The following is a 16,142-nucleotide window of genomic DNA, read 5'->3' as shown; positions in this document are numbered from 1 at the left end:
CTTTCTTTCCAATTCTTTTGCCCTTTGTTTCTTTTGCTTGCCTGAATGCTCTGGTTGGAACTTATAGTGTTATGTTCAGTAGGAATGGTGAGAGTGGGCACCCTTGTCTTGTTCTGATCTTAGAGGAAAACTTCGAACCTTTCATCTTTGAGTATGATGTTAGCTGTGTGCTTGTCATGTATGTCCTTTATTATGTTTAGGTATGGTCTTTCTATACCCAGTTTGTTGTGTTTATCATGAATGGATATTGAATATTGTCAAATTCATGTTCCTACATCTATTGAGATGGATAGTATGTTTATTTTTTATCCTATTAATGTGATGTATCACATGTATTGATATGCATATATAGAACCATTTTTGTATCCTAGGAATAAATCCCTCTTGATTGTGGTGTATGATCCTTTTAATGTGCCCTTGAATTTGTTTTTTTCTATCTATATCCATCAAGAATATTGGCTTGTAGGTGTTTTTTCTTGTAGTGTTCTTATCTGGCTTTGGTATCAGGGTAATGCTGCCTCCCTCCTCTTCAATATTTTTTAGAAATGTTTGAGAAGGATTGGCATTTACTCTTTACATGTTCAGTAAGATTCACTAGAGAAACCATCTGGTCCTGCACTTTTTTTTCGTCAGAGGTTTTTGTCTCACTTGTTATTTGTCTGTTTAGATTTTCTATTTATGATTCAGTTTTGGTAAGTGGTATATTTCTAGGAATTTACCCATTTCTTCTAGGTTTTCCAATTTGTTGGCATATATTTATTCATAGTAGTCTCTTATAATCCTTTGTATTTCTATGGTATCCAATTCTAATGTTTCCTCTTACATGTATAATTTTTATTTTTGGCTCTTCTTTTTTTTTCTTGGTGAGTCTAGCTAAAGGTTTGTCAGTTTTGTTTATCCTGTCAAGGACCAACATTTAGTTTTATTAACCTTTCTTTATTATTTTCCTGTACTCTGTTTCATTTCTTTCTGCTCTAATCTTTCTTCCATTGGCTGACTGTGGGCTTAGTTTGTTCTTTTACTAGTTCCTTGCTGTATAAAGTTACTTTGCTTACTTGTGATCTGTCTTTTTTCTTGATGTATGCCTTTATTGCTCTAAACTTTACTCTTAGAACTGCCTTCTTTTATCACATAAGTTTTGATGTGTTGTATTTTCATTTGAATCTAGATACTGTTTCATTTCCCTTTTTTCTTCTTCAATCCATTAGTTGTTCAGGAGTGTGTTGTTTAACTTCCATGTACTTGTGAGTTTTCCAGTTTTTCTCCTGTTAGAGTCTACTTTTTATACCATTATGGTTAGAAAAGATACTTGATATAATTTCAATCTTCTTAAATTTGCTAAGACTTGTTTTGTGTCCTAACATATGACCTGTCCTAGAATGTTGCTTGTGTACTTGAGAAGAATATGTATTCTGCTGTTGTTGAATGAAATGTTCTGTAATACTTCTCTTAGCTCTCTGGTCTGTAGTGTTGTTCATTTCCACTGCTTCCTTATTGATTCTCTGTCAGGATGATCTATACATTGTTGATAGTGGAGTATTAAGTCTCCAGCTATAATTGTGTTTCTGTTTATTTCTTTTTTTAGTTACGTTGATATTTGCTTGAAATATTTAGGTAACCTGATGTTGGGGTACATAAATATTTATAATTTTTATGTCATATTGATAAATTGACCCCTTTTTCATTATATAATGACATTATTTGCCTCTTTTGACTGGGTTTAGCTTAAAGTCTGTTTTGTCTAATATAAGTATAGCTATTCCTGCTTTATTTTAGTTATCATTTTGTTGAAATATTTCTTTCTATCCTGTCATTCTCAATCTATGTGTGTCTTTAAAGCTAAAGTTAGTCTCCTGTAGGCAGAGTATCTTCAGATCTTTTTTCTTTTTTCATTCATTCAGCCATTCTCTGTCTTTTGATTAGAGAATTTAATCCATTTTTGTTTAATGATTGATAAAGTAAGGACTTACTATTGTCTTTTTTCTTTTTATTCAGAAATACTGTGTGTATTTTATTGTTTTTATTTATCTTTATTGAAAGTACTACAGGTGTCCCATGTTTTTTCCCCGTTGACCCCCTCCACTTCAGTCCCACCCCCTCCCCAGGCCTTCACCCCATTATTGTCTGTGTCCATGGGTTATGCATACATGCATATAACTTCTTTGGTTAATCTCTTCCCACCTCCCAACCCCCTTCCCTCTTCCTTCTGAAATACGTCAATCTGTTGCATGCCTCAGTGTCTCTGAGTCTATTTTGTCAGATTATTTTGTTTATTAGCTGCTTCTTAAAGAAGAACCTTCAGCATTTCATATAATACTGCTTTGATGGTGATGAACTCCTTTAGCTTTTTCTTCTCTGTGAAGGTCTTTATCTGACCTTCAGTTCTAAATGATAACTTTGCTGGGTAGAGTAATCTTGGTTGTAGGTTCTTGCTTTTCATCACTTTGAATATTTCTTGCCACTCCCTTCTGGCCTGAAAGATTTCTGTTGAGAAATCATCTGACAGTCATATGAGTGCTCCCTTGTAGGTAACTAACTGCTTTTCTCTTGTTGCTTTTAAGACTCTCTCTTTGTCTTTAACCTTTGGCATTTTAATTATGTTGTGTCTTGGTGTGGGCTTCTTTGGGTTCACCTTGTTTGGGACTCTCTGTGCTTCCTGGACTTATAAGTCTATTTCTTTCCCCAGGTAGGGTAAGTTTTCTGTCATTATTTTTTCAAATAGGTTTTCAGTGTCTTGCTCTCTTTTTTCTCCTTCTGCCGTCCCCATAATGTGAATGTTGGGCCACTTGAAGTTGTCCCAGAGATAGAACTTCATATTTCTGGATTGTGTGTTTTTTTTTGCTTCCTCATATTCCAAATTGCTGATTTGATTCTCAATGTCCTTGACTCTACTGTTGATTCCCTGTAAATTATTCTTCATTTCAGTTCATGTACCCTTCACTTTTGATTGGGATTTTATTATGTCATTGATGATCTCGCTAGTTTCCTTAATAGTCTTGCTAAGATCCTTGAGCATCCTTATAACCATTATTTGGAACTCTGTTTCTAGTAGCTGCTTGGCTCCATTTCATTTAGTTCTTTTTCTGGAGATTTCTTCTGTTTTCTCATTTGTGACATGTTTCCTTGCCTCCACATTTTGGCTACTTCCTGGTGTTTGTTTCTAGGTATTAGGTAGAGCTGCTGTGCCTCCTGGAATTTGTACAGTGGTTTTGTGTGGTAGGTGTCTTGTAGGGCCCAGTGGCTCAGCTTTCCCAGTCACCTGAGCTGGGCCTTCTAGGTGCTCCCCTATGTGTGCTGTGTGCCCTCTCCTGTTGTACTTGAGCCTTGGTTGCTGTTGGCCACTGGGAGGAATTGACCCCCAGGCCAATCAGCTGTGAGGACCAGCTGCAACTATAGCCAAAGAGCTGGTGTGCTGGAGACACCCCTATGGAGCAGGATTTACTTCAGTGGAGCTTTGGTGATCACCGAGTCCATCCATTGAGTGTGTCACTCATGGATGTAGTAGGGTTATAATCCAGCATGGTTGAAGCTGACCACTAGATGCACTGTCTCTGGGGCCTCCCAGGAGGTGCAAAGTCAGCCTCTGCCTGTGTCATGCCCAGGAACACCCAGCATGAGCTACACAGCAAACTGTATATAACTGCTACTTGTGCTAGGCTTGGAGGTGTCCAGGAGAGGCCAAACTATGAACCAATGCAGTTTGTTCCTAGTTCCAGGCCTGGGGCCACTTATTTAGAGGTATGGGGCATGCTGAGGCCAGCTGCTGCTTGTTTGAGAGATTCTAGGAAAGTCCTAAGCATGAAGCTAGAGACGCCACTTGCTTAGAGAAGCCACTGGAAATGGCTTGGATGAGCTTGCAAGTAGAGAAGGTCGGGTCTCTGGGAATCACCAGGGCAGGGCAAAAGGTGTGAGTCCAGTTGCTGGAGATTCAGAGAATGGCGCCTGCCTGTGGGCTCTTTGGGAGGAAGGCTTTCCAAAGGAGCAGTGGTGTCTGCCAGTTTTTCTATCTGGGATAAAGCTGCACCTCCAGCTCTGGTCCTGATTCCAGGCAAGTTAGTTCCTCCCTGAATGTCCCAGGTTCTTTTCAAGCTGCTGCCCAGCACTGGAGCTCACAGGGAGGGCGTCTGAGGAACTCCGTGTACTGGCTCTTCAAGAGGAGCTGCCTGGACTGGTGCAGCCACTATAGAAAGCAGTATGGAATTTCCTCAAAAAGTTAAAAATTGACCTGCCATTTGACCCAGTGATCCCAGTTCTAGGAATATATCCTAAGGAGCCCCAAATGCCAATCACAAAGAACTTATGCACCCTTATGTTCATAGCAGTGCAATTCACAATAGCTAAGATTTGGAAACAGCCCAAGTGCCCATCAGTAGATGAGTGGATAAAAAAGCTGTGGCACATTTACACCATGGAATACTATACAGTTGTAAAGAAGAAGGACCTTTTAGCCTTTGGCACAGCATGGAGGGAACTAGAAAGTATTATGCTAAGTGAAATAAGCCAGTCAGAGAAAGACAAGTACCACATGATCTCACTTATATGTGGAATATAATAAACAAAATAAACTGATGAACAAAGTGGATTCAGAGACATAGAAGCATGGAACAAACTGAGGGATCTTGGAGGGAAGGCGTGGAGGGGGGTGTGGATGGGGAGAGATTAATCGAAGAACTTATATGTTTATAAGCATAACTCATGGACACAGACATTGATATGGGGAAAGCCTGGGGGTGGAATGGATGTGGAGTGGAGGGGATCAGTGAGGTTAAAAAGGGGACTTCTATAATAGTCTCAACAACAATAACAAAAATAATTTAAAAAAAAAAAAAAAGGGAGGAGCTCTCTGGGACTCCAGCAGCCTCCAAGTCCCTCAGCCACAACCCTCGCTCGTTTTTACAGCTCAGAGTTATGGGGAATTCTCTTCCCAGCATCGGAACCCTGGGCTGTGGGGACCTAATGTGTGGCTGGGACCCCTCCCTTCACCGGGAAACCACCTAGACATCACTCCCGGTTTTAAACCTCAGCACCTGGGTATGGGACTACGATCTCATCTCTGCAATTTAGCCCGGATTCTGCCCGGCATCTCTGCCCCTTCTACCAGTCTTGATGCTTCTTCAGTTCCCTAGCTGTAGGACTTCTGTTCAGCTGGATTTCAGGAGATTCTGTATGATGGTTGTTCTGTATTTTAGTTGTAATTTTGATGTGGTTGTGGGAGGCGGTGGGTACCGCAGTGACCTATGCCTCCATCTTGTTGTCACTTCTTTTTTTTTTTCTTTTTTTTTTTTTAATATATCTTTATTAATTTCAGAGCGAGGAAGGGAGAGGGAGAGAGAGATAGAAACGTCAATGATGAGAGAACCATTGATCGGCTGCAGCCTGCAACCCAGGCATGTGCCCTGACTGGGAATCGAACCCTGATCACCTGGATCCTAGGTCGACGCTCAACCACTGAGCCACGCCCAGCTGGGCCATTTTTTTTTTTTTAATTTATCTTTATTGTTGAAAGTTTTACAGATATCCCCCCTTTTCCCCTCTACATTGTTCCCCCCAGCCTTCACCACACTATTGTCTGTGTCCATGGGTTATTCTTATATGCATATAAGTTCTTTGATTAACTTATCCCCACCCCCACCTCCACCCTTCCCACTGTGATTCATCAGTCTGTTCCATGCTTCTATGTCTCTGTATCTATTTTGTTCTTCAGTCTGTTTTGTTTATTAGATTCCGCAAATGAGTGAGATCATGTAAAACTGAATCAGGAAGAATCAAAAAACCTGAATAGGCTAATGACAACTGATTAAATCAAAGCAGTAATAAAAACTCGCAGCAAACAAAAGCCCTGGTATGGGTGGCTTCACAGGGGAGCTTTCTAATTCTTTAAGTTGTAGGGTTAGATAGTTTACTAAAAGTTTTTAGTTTTGAGGTAGGCCAGCAGTGCTATGAAGTTCCCTCTTAGGACTGCTTTCGCTGTGTCCCATAGATATGGGGTTGTGTGTTCATTTTCATTTGTTTCCAGGAAGTGTTTGATTTCTTTCTTGATCTTATTGGTAACCCATTCATTGTTTAATAACATGTTATTTCTCCTCCATGTGTTTGAATGTTTTTGAGTGTTTTTCCTGTAATTGATTTCTACTTTCATGCCCTTGTGATCTGAAATGCTTGATATGATTTCAGTCTTCTTGAACTTGTAGAGACTTGTTTTGTGTCCTAACATGTGGTCTATCTTTGAGGATGACCCATGTGCACTTGAAAGGAATGTATATTCTGCAGTTTTGTGGTGAAATGTTCTATAAATATCAATTAAATCCATCTGACCTAGTGTGTCATTTAGTCACTGTTTCTGTGTTGACTTTTTGTCTGGAAGATCTATCCAGTGAAGTCAGTGGGGTGTTCAAGTCCACAACTATGACTGTATTGCTGTTGATCTCTCCCTTAAAGTCCTTAAGGTTATTATTGATAGGTCCTTACTTATTACCATTTTAATTCTTTATGCCTGTGTTTCTCTCTCTGTTTCTTCTTACTATTACAGCAGTCCCTTTACCATTTCTTGCAATGCTTCTATTTCTACTTCTAATTACAACAGTCCCTTTGACATTTCCTGCAGTGCTGATTTGGTGGTGATAAACTCCTTTAGCCTTTTTTTGTCTGGAAAGCTTTTTATTTCACCATCTGTTTTGAATGATAGCTTACTGGACAAAGTAGTCTTGGTTTCAGATCCTTGTTTTGCATTACCTTAAATACTTCATGCCATTCCCTTCTGGCCTATAGAGTTTCCTGATGAGAAGTCAGCTGACAGCCTTATGGGAACTCCTTTGTAGGTAACAGACTGCTTTTCTCTAGCTGCCTTTAATATTCTCTGTCTTGAATTGTTAGCATTTTAATTATGATGTGTCTGGGCATGGGCCTCTCTGGATTCTTCTTCCTTGGGACGCTCTGTGCCTCCTGAATTTGTGACTTTTTCCTTGACCAGGTTAGGGAAGTTTTCCGCCATTATTTTTTCAAACAAATTCTCTATTCCTTGCTTATTCTCTTCCCCTTCTGGCACTCTTATAATGCAAATATTGTTACATTTCATGCTGTCCCACGCTCCCTTAGACTGTCCTCCTGTTTTTTAATTGTTTTTCCTTTTTGGATCTCTGAGTGATTTTTTTCTACCCTGTCTTTTAATTCACTGACCCAAACCTCAGCTTCCTCTAATTCCTTCCTATTCATTCCTTCCAATGTATTTTTTATTTCTGCTATGTCATTCTTAATTTCTTTCATAGTTTCCATATCTTTTTTCATGCTGTTTAGCATCCTTACAATCAGTATTCTGAACTCTGTATCTGATAGATTGCTTATCTCTATTTCATTTAGCTCTTTTTCTGAAAACTTCTTTTGTTCTTTCATTTTGTGCTTTTTTGTCTCCCCATTTTGGCTGCCTGTTTGGGTTTGTTTCTGTGTGTTAGGTAGGCCTGCTAGGATTCTCAGTCTTTTTGGAGGGTCGCTGGCGCAGGCCAGTGTCAAACACTGTTTGTGACTGGCCCTGCGTACCGTTTGGAGCTATCAACAACCCATGGCTTGACGTCCTCTCTATTGGGGCTGGGTGTGATTGGACATGGACCAAGATGCACACCAAAGTCTTCTTTTCCAAGGCCCAGGTCCAGAAGCAGATCAGGCAAAGACTCAAAGTACTCAGGCCTGCCTTTCCTGCAGACTGATTAATCTGATTCTCTTAATGAGCCTCAAACTTTAGAAACTCCTTGGGGTAGAATGAGAGGTTTTCTGGCAGGATAGAGCAGTTGCTTCCCTCCTTCAGGCAAAAGCTGCTTGGGAGGTAAATGTCTGCCTCTGCAGTATACGGGAATGACTTAGCACAGGAATCCTGAGAGGTGCCCTCTGAGATCTCTCTCCAGAGCCCACAACCCTAGATTCTCCTCACACAGCTCCAGTCCACTCTGCGCTCCCTCTGCTGGAACCCAAGGTGAGTGACTGCATCGGAAACTTTGTGTGTTGGCATTTTAAGAGGGTGCCTGCATTTCCAGCCGACTCTCCCTGACAGACAGAAACCCCGCTGCTTTTCACAATCAGATGTTATGTGGTCACCTTTCTCAGTTCTGGTTCTCTTGGCTGGGAAGCTCATCCTGGGGTTTAGGCCCCAGAGTTCTCAGTGGGAATCCTCCACACCTGGGATATGCCTCTAGCCCTTCAGCTGCTGCCTGTGGGAACCTAGGCAGCCCTCTTGTGCCTCTGCACTTCCTACCAGTCTCTCTGTGGTCTCCACTTTTCCTCCTTGGTTATGAGAGTGTTCTCCAGCTTGTCTTCAGTTGTAGTTGAGTATATTTTAGTTTTAATTCCCATTTTGGTCCAGGAGAGTGTCTGTGTAGCTTCCATTCAGCTGGTTGCCATCTTTAATCTCCACTATTTTCATTTTGTTAATATTTATCTTTTTGTAAATCCTTTTTCCTTACTTCTTACTTACCTACTGTCTTCCTTGATTTGATGACCCTTTGCGGTAGTATGGTTTGACTTTTTTATCATAATTTTTTTTGCAACTACTACAGGTTTTCCTTTTTTGGTTAACATGAGACTAACATAAAAACCACATTTTTAACATTCTATTTCAAGATTATAACTTAGCTTTCATAGCATACATAAACTTTACACTTTTGCTTCCCTCCCCACATTTTAATAATGTCAGATTTTACATATATTTTATATTGTATAGTCAATAACAGGTTATTTTTAGTTATTTTAGTACTTTTTTTAACTTTTAAACTGGAGTTTTAAATGAATTAGCACCATAATCACAATATTAGAGAATCAACTCTGACTGTATATTTTCCATTACCGGTAAGTTTTACACATAGCATTCATGTATTTAAATGTTTATTAGCGTCCTTTTATTTCTGTTTAAAGAATTCCCTTTAGCATTGTTTTTAGAAAAGGTCTTATGAAAGTGAACTCCCTCAGTTTTTGTTTGTTGGGGAAGTCTTTATCTTCTCATTTCTGAAAGACAGTTTTGTCGCATGTCGTATTGTTGATTGGCAGTTATTTTCCCTCCAATATTTTGAATATATTTTCCCATTGTCTTCTGGCCTGCAAAGTTTTATTTTTTAGAAATCCACGTATGGTCTTTTGGGGTTTCTCTTGTATTTGATGTGTATCTTTTCCCATGCTACTTTCAAAATTCTGTTTTCGATTTTTGTCAGTGTAATTATAATGTGTCTCAGTATAGCCTTTTTCAGATTCAGCCTATTTGGGTTCATTTGCCCCTCATGAATCTTAATGTTCATTTCTCTCCCCATGTTTGTGAAGTTTTCATTCATTAGTCCTTAAAAATACTTTCTTTTTCCTTCTCTGCTCCTTTCGTGATTCCCATAGTATGTTTATTATTTTTCATCATGATATCCTGTAAGTTCCACATGCTTTCTTCATTTCTTTTGTTTTTCTTTTTGCTCTTCTGACTAGATAATTTTAAATTAAGTATCTTACAGTTCATTGATTCTTTCTTCTCCTTTGCCGAGTCTGTTGTTGAGTTTCTCTGGAATTTCTTCATTGCATTGTATTTTTCAGCTCTTTGTTTGGTTCTTTTTTAGTAGTTTCTCTTTCTTTGTTGACCTCGTTTTGTTCATGCATTGTTTTCCTAATTTTGTTTAGTTGTCTGTATGTTCTTGTAGTTCACTAAACGTATTTGAGAGTATCATTCTTAATTGTTTGTCAAACATTTCAAAGATCTCTCTCTTTAGGGTCAATTATTGGAACTTTATTAGTTACCTTTGTTGGTGTCATGTTTACCTGGTTGTTCATAATCCTTTATTCCTTTCCTTGGTATCTACACATTAGTGTAAGTGGTCTTCTCTTTCAGACTTTATCGTCCACTTCAGCAAAAACAATCCATCACCACTCAGCTCAGCCTAGGGTGCTTGATGGGTTAACTGGTAGTATCTGGCCATAGGTAGGGTCTCAGTTTAGCCAAGTTCACTTTCTGAGCTCTCAGTTCATGGTTGCTGTTATCTGGGAAAAGTTAGATGAAACTACTGGCTTGCACCCTGGCTCGTGTGGCTCAGTTGGATAGGCATAATCCCATGCACTGAGGAGCTGCCGGTTGGATTTCTGTCCATGTGCACAGTAGTATGTCTCCCCTTCTTTCTGGTCAGTCTTCCTAGTTGGAAAGGTATGGATACAATTCTCAGCAGTTTGTTGGACTATATTTGATTCCTTGCTCAGGTGAGACCAAAGAACAAGCTTCATAACTCTTACAGCTTAATTGCTGGAAACCCAAATCCAGCCGAGCTGCTCATCAAGCTCCCTGGCCAGATGGGTCAACCAGCTCGGTTCTGCAGATGGACTGAGCCACTGGCCTGGCTCTCTGCTAAAGTTCCACTATAAATGGAGTTATAGGATGAACTACAGAGTTTCCCAAGTATTTTGGTTAGGTCTCCTGATCAAGCAAGGTTGGAAGCTGTATTCGGCCCTATGTAGGCCTTTGAAAATGCTTCCCAGCCTAGGTAGGACCATAGAACAGTCTGTGGCTGCTATGGCTTATTAGTTGGGGACCCAAATCAGGCAGAATTGTCCGCTGATCTCCCTGGCCACTGGCTAGGATCTCTATGTGGGTATTGTTGGAAGGAGTAATGCAGTCTGCCAAGAACTAAGCATTGGTTGTCATAAGCTTCAGTCCCTTCTTTATCCAGTCTGATCTCTGGTTGTCAGCCCCACAGATCTGCCCCCATAGGTTCCCACTGTTACTTCTTTGCAAAACACTGTAGAGGCTTTTTGTTACACTTAGAATAAAATCCAGACTCCTGCAAGGAGACCTGGCCTTTGTACCTCTCTGATCCCAGCTCCTTCCTCCTCCTTCTCCCCTGCACTCTGGCCACGTCAGCCTCCTGTTCCTCAACGTGCCAAGTGCATCCTACTCTTTCCCCAGATCTCCACCATTAGGGCTCAGCTCAAGTGCCCCTCCTCAGAGAGGCCTTCTCTGTTCCTACTGTGTGGGATTTGTCTTTATATGTCACACGTCATTCCCTGATAAGATCCACTTTTGTTGCCCCCACTGAATGTTAGCGCCATGAGAGCAGGCTCTTTGCTTTTGTTCTCATAGTCCCAGCACTAGACAGCCTGGGATTTGGTATATTTGTGTTGAATTTAAGGGATATGCACTTTTTTTACCCTGTTTGGCTACTTTAGACAGATATTTCCACTTGCAACTAGGGGAGTAGACTCTCAGTTCTGTGAAGAGAAAAAAACTGTATCGTAATCTCCTTTGTATATCTAGCATCCAACAAGTCAGTGTTTATATATAAATTATTGAGTTATACACATTTACTTTGTGCCTCATACTTTTCCCCGTGATTGGATTAAGATTTCATACAAGTTTGGGCTTCACACCGTTAATGAACTGATCAGTAGTATCTCTTGTTTCAAAGGAAGGGCAGAAATCAAGAGTGGATTCTGTACCTCCTGCTGCATGTAGCAGCTGTCTTGTGAGGAATTTTGCCTTCTTTATCTCAGCATCTTTAGTTTTGTGCTTTAGTACAATATAATCTTAACTTTGGGTGTCTTCATTCTTGTTTATATATGTCATCTTTTCTAGTCACCATATGTAGAGGAATTATCAAGGAGCACAGAGGATTTTCCTTAATTGGTAGGGCTAAAAAACACCTTTGGACTTTAGAGCTCTTAGCTTAATTATTCCACTCCTCAGACTATTTAATCTTTATAGAATTGAGTTAAAGCTAAGTTTCCAACATATTTTGTATGTTCTTGTCTATTTCTAATGTATTTTCTCTGCTTCTTGAATGAAATTACTGTATCATTTGAAGCTTGTGTTCTTGTCAGTTTTGGTGATGCTGGCAATAGTCGTCTCTCAGAGTGGGTTTTGTTCTTACATCATTTCTTAAAATGCAACAGAAAGATAAACATGGACTATTTAGAAACTTTAGTGGCTGACTCAATTTCTGACTTTCTTGGTATATAAACAGATGGCTGTAAATATGTGGGCTCCCCCTGTCCCATGTCATTTATACTTGGCATCACTCTTAGATCGTGGTGATGTCAAGGAGGTTTGCTATTTCGAAACCTATTCTAGTGGGAAGTACTAGTATCAAATGGGATAGTTAGAAATGATACTCAACTATTTAGGCCAAGATGTCATAGATCAAGTGTGTTCCAGACTCAGGTTAAAAAGGTATTTCAGTTCTTAGAAATTCCTATCCCAAAATTAATTTTTGTTTAGTTCCTTTGCCATTTTAGTTATAATGTGATCATAGTTATTGTCTCTGTGTATATTGTCTGCCAATTATGTATAGTTGTATTATCTATTTATTGTTCATTGTACATGTATAAAAAAATCCAAGTGAGTATATTAAAGTATATTGTTATCTACTATATCAACTAAATAAATTTCAACATTCAATCTGTCTGAGCAGTTTCTGTTTTTTCATTACCTTTCAATAGGGAAATTACTCCTGTTTTGTTTGTTTTTGTAATTTTGTTAAAACACACATTTACTGATATTCTCTAATAAAGTAATACACGTTCCTAATAGAATATTAGACTTCACTTTTCTTAGAAAAGATACTTTCTTTTGACAAAATTTAAGTGTCTGAACTTTGGTTTGGGGAAATAGGTTATTTGAGGAACTGCTTCTTATGCTATTTCTTTTTTACTTACAGTATATCTCTGTACCGTGGTCACTGCAGACCTATACGATTTGAACCACCAATGCTGGATTTCCATGAACAGTAAGTTTAAAATGTTCAGACCATAGTTTTCCTTTAAACTATTGTATATACGTTGTTCATGCACTTGTCTTGCCTTTTGCCTGTGTTATCTGTATGAGAAAGTTAATGTTCAGGTCATCAGGAACAAATGATGTTGAATGCAGTTTGTAAGTGGGAAGTGATACTGTGAACCTAACATATAATATTAACTTTCAGAGTTTGAAAACTACTTACATGTTTAAGCAGCATGAAATTTATAGGTTACCTCTTCTGATTAGCACTTAATTTCCATTTTTATTATTTAAATTTTTCCTGTGGATATAGAAGGATAAAGTATTTGTTTGATACATGTGCTTTTATTTTTATTTTTTAATCCGAGAGAGTCCGTTGCCTCCCATATGTACCCCGACCAGGAATTGAACCCACAACCTAGGTATGTGCCCTGACCAGGAATTGAACCCGCCACCCTTTTTTTGGTGTATGGGACGATACTCCAACCAACTGAGCCACCCTGCCAGAGTGATAACATATGCTTTTAAAGTACAAATTTTTTTAACATTGATTTTAGAGAGAGGAAGGAAGAGAGGGAGAGAAACATCGAAGTGAGAGAGAAAATCAGCTGCCTCCTGCATGCACCCCGACCGGGTATCAAACCCAAAACCTTTCAGTGTACAGGACAACGCTCAACCAAGCCACACCATCCAGGACTAAATTTAATACAAACTTTTATACATTATCAAATTAATAATATTATCACCATCCCAGAAGGGCAAACAAAAGCAGATCCCACAGAAAGACAAGGTTCAGCTACAGACTTGCTTCCTCAAACTACACTTCTGGCTCACCTTCTACCTCTGGGTCTTGGGTTTTACACATTGCAGATACACTAAGGGGAAAACAAGCCTTCACCTGTATTTGATTTCAACCCAGTTTAGCAGGTGGATAAAAAAAATATATTAAATTCTATAACTGCTAGAGTAATGCCCCTCTGGTAAGTTAGAATGGATCAGAATAAAAACTGATAAACTCCACTCTAAGACTATGGTATGAGCAATATGAGGGTATATGAGGGTGGGGCAGAAGAGATCAGTATATAGTACCAATATTTTTAGTCTAAAATAGAGAGTATTTTTACGTTGTAAAACTTAGCAGTAACCATTCTAGAGATACTGTTTCAAGAGTTATATCCAACTCTTTTTCACTTCTCTTTTTGCTTTTTTGAGAGAGTTTTGCAATTTTCATGCAAAACTTGAGATAAAAAAGTTTTCAGGTATACAGAATACCTGAATTGAAATTGGGAATTCCTGTTCCAAATTATCTGTCCCTCAACCCTTTAAATAATCACCCACCCCCAAACAGGAGAAACCAAATTTTCATAAGTCTATATTATAAAACCACCACATGGATGTAAACAGAGGTTCCTAAATTTAGAACTTTTGACTGTAGAAAATTGGAAGGGATGTGAAAGAATTTGCCTAGCATTTTTAGAGCTAAGGATCATTTTTATGAAACTTGAAAATAGTTTTCGAACAAACAAATGAAGTTTTTTTGTTTTAGGGGTTTTTTGTTTTGTTTTTCAGAGAGTAACTGATTTCTAAAAGAAATCAGATGTTAGTTAGCACATATCCTCTTTTAAATGTTTGTGGGGTTTTTTTCACCTTCAGGAGCAGAAAACTTAGTTGATTAAAATTTTTTCATTCATTTACGACTTTTCTTTTTTGCCTCCAAAAATCCCTGCTTTTTAAAAAATGTATATTATTAAGTGGAAAAAGAATTATATTAGAATACCTTAGTGTAGAATGCCTCATCTTTGTATCTTCATGCCTGATAGTCACCATCTACCCCCACCCCCATTTTTGATACATCCACAGATTTTTGGGGGTTTTCCCCAGTTTTCCAACCCTTAAGAAAATTACCTGTTCCCAGCTCAGGAGTAAATCCTAATTAATCTACGTCAGTTGTAATAATCTCATTCTTGTTTGTGATCAGTTCAGGGGTGGACGTGACCCCATGGTACCCAACAATGTGAGGTCTGGTCTACTAAAGGATTTCTGGGGAAGGATTTTTTTTTTCTCATTCTAAAAAGGACATAGATACAATAAAGAAATACCCCTCTTCCTGGCTGGATGTTGTCTGTGTGTGGTTTCTGGGGAGCTATGGCAATCATCTTGTAATCAACCAGCAGTGCTAGCCTAGAAAACAAAATCAGCAAAGTTTGTCTGACGGGAGAAAAATGGAAGGAACTTGTACCCTTGACCATAATGTCAAACTGCTGAATTAACCCTGGAACTGCCAAATTCGGGTCTTTTTGTTAGGTGATACTTAGTAGTCTTGCTTTCTTGATCTCTTGTAGAGTACATGGCACTGCTCACCTATTCCTCCCTCTCAGCTCTTCCTCTGCCTCTACCCTGTGAACCACTCTGTGTTTCCCTCCTGTGTCTAAGGCTCTTTTTTCTTAGTATTTCTCAGGATTCTGTTCCTCTGTCAATCCCCTAACTGTGACTGATTGTTTTCTCAGCGCTTCGCAGCCAACTGCACACTTCTTACTAGGTGATCTCTTTCAAACCTTTGGCATTTGCCTATGGTTTTCCAATCTGTACCCACCCCTCCCCCCATCACTCACTTTGCGTCCCCAACAACACCTTAACCTCAGTGTGTCCTGCTCTTGCTTCTGTTTCCAATCTCTCTGAGTGGTGCCAACCAGTCACCAAAGCCTGAGTCCTGAGGCTTCCTAGATTCCTTCCTTTCCCTCAAAGCACCCCATCCCTTTTCCCACCACATCCATTTCCAGAATCCTATCAGTTCTTCATGTCTACTCCTCTCTAACCTTCACTGCCCACCCTTCTCTTAATTTAGGCCTCCGTCATTTCCTATCTAGACTGTGACCACATGCTGCCATTTTCCAGTTTATGATCTATACTATCAACAGAGAAATCTCTTTATTGTCAAAATCTGATCATGTTATTTCCTGTACTCCTCCCCCCAAAATCCTTTAATGGTTTCCTAATGTCTTCAGGATAAATTCTAAATGTCTTAACATCAAATGTGTCCTTTACCTTTCTTATTTGCCACCCCACCCAGACCACACCTGTGGGGAACTACTTACTGTGTTCTGAAATACCCACTCTTTCTAAGATCTGGGCATGTTGTACACAGTTAAAGATTCTCCCATATAAAAGGCATTTTTAATGGAAGCTCTTATATTGTCAGGAAAGGATAAAGAACAGATACTGGATGTACTGTTAGCCCAGATTCAATAGCAAACATTTGTGCCATATTTTACTTCATATTTTTGTTGATTTTGAATCATTTGAAAGTGGCAGGCATAAGACTTCATTCCTATATTGTTCAGCACACATTTTCATGTATAAGGACATTCTACATAACTGGAGTATAATTACTGGTATTGTAAGACAATACTAGTCATTACAGAAT

The 16,142-nt window shown here is 39.1% G+C and overlaps 1 protein-coding gene across 2 annotated transcripts in view; it reads left to right on the top strand.

Annotated features, from left to right (window-relative positions):
* Positions 1 to 16,142, top strand: part of TMEM131 (transmembrane protein 131) — a 181,348-nt gene that overhangs the window by 68,643 nt on the left and 96,563 nt on the right. For both annotated transcript variants that reach the window (XM_087823705.1, XM_087823706.1), the window contains exon 4: positions 12,660 to 12,728. In XM_087823705.1, the coding sequence (XP_087679831.1) occupies positions 12,660 to 12,728 (69 nt within the window). The remainder of the gene's footprint in view (positions 1 to 12,659; positions 12,729 to 16,142) is intronic.

This window comes from Miniopterus natalensis, chromosome 13 (assembly GCF_054644295.1).
Source record: "Miniopterus natalensis isolate mMinNat1 chromosome 13, mMinNat1.hap1, whole genome shotgun sequence".
Lineage (NCBI taxonomy): Eukaryota > Metazoa > Chordata > Mammalia > Chiroptera > Miniopteridae > Miniopterus > Miniopterus natalensis.
Note: the sequence above shows the minus strand (reverse complement) of the source record. Positions and strands in the feature narration are given on the sequence as shown.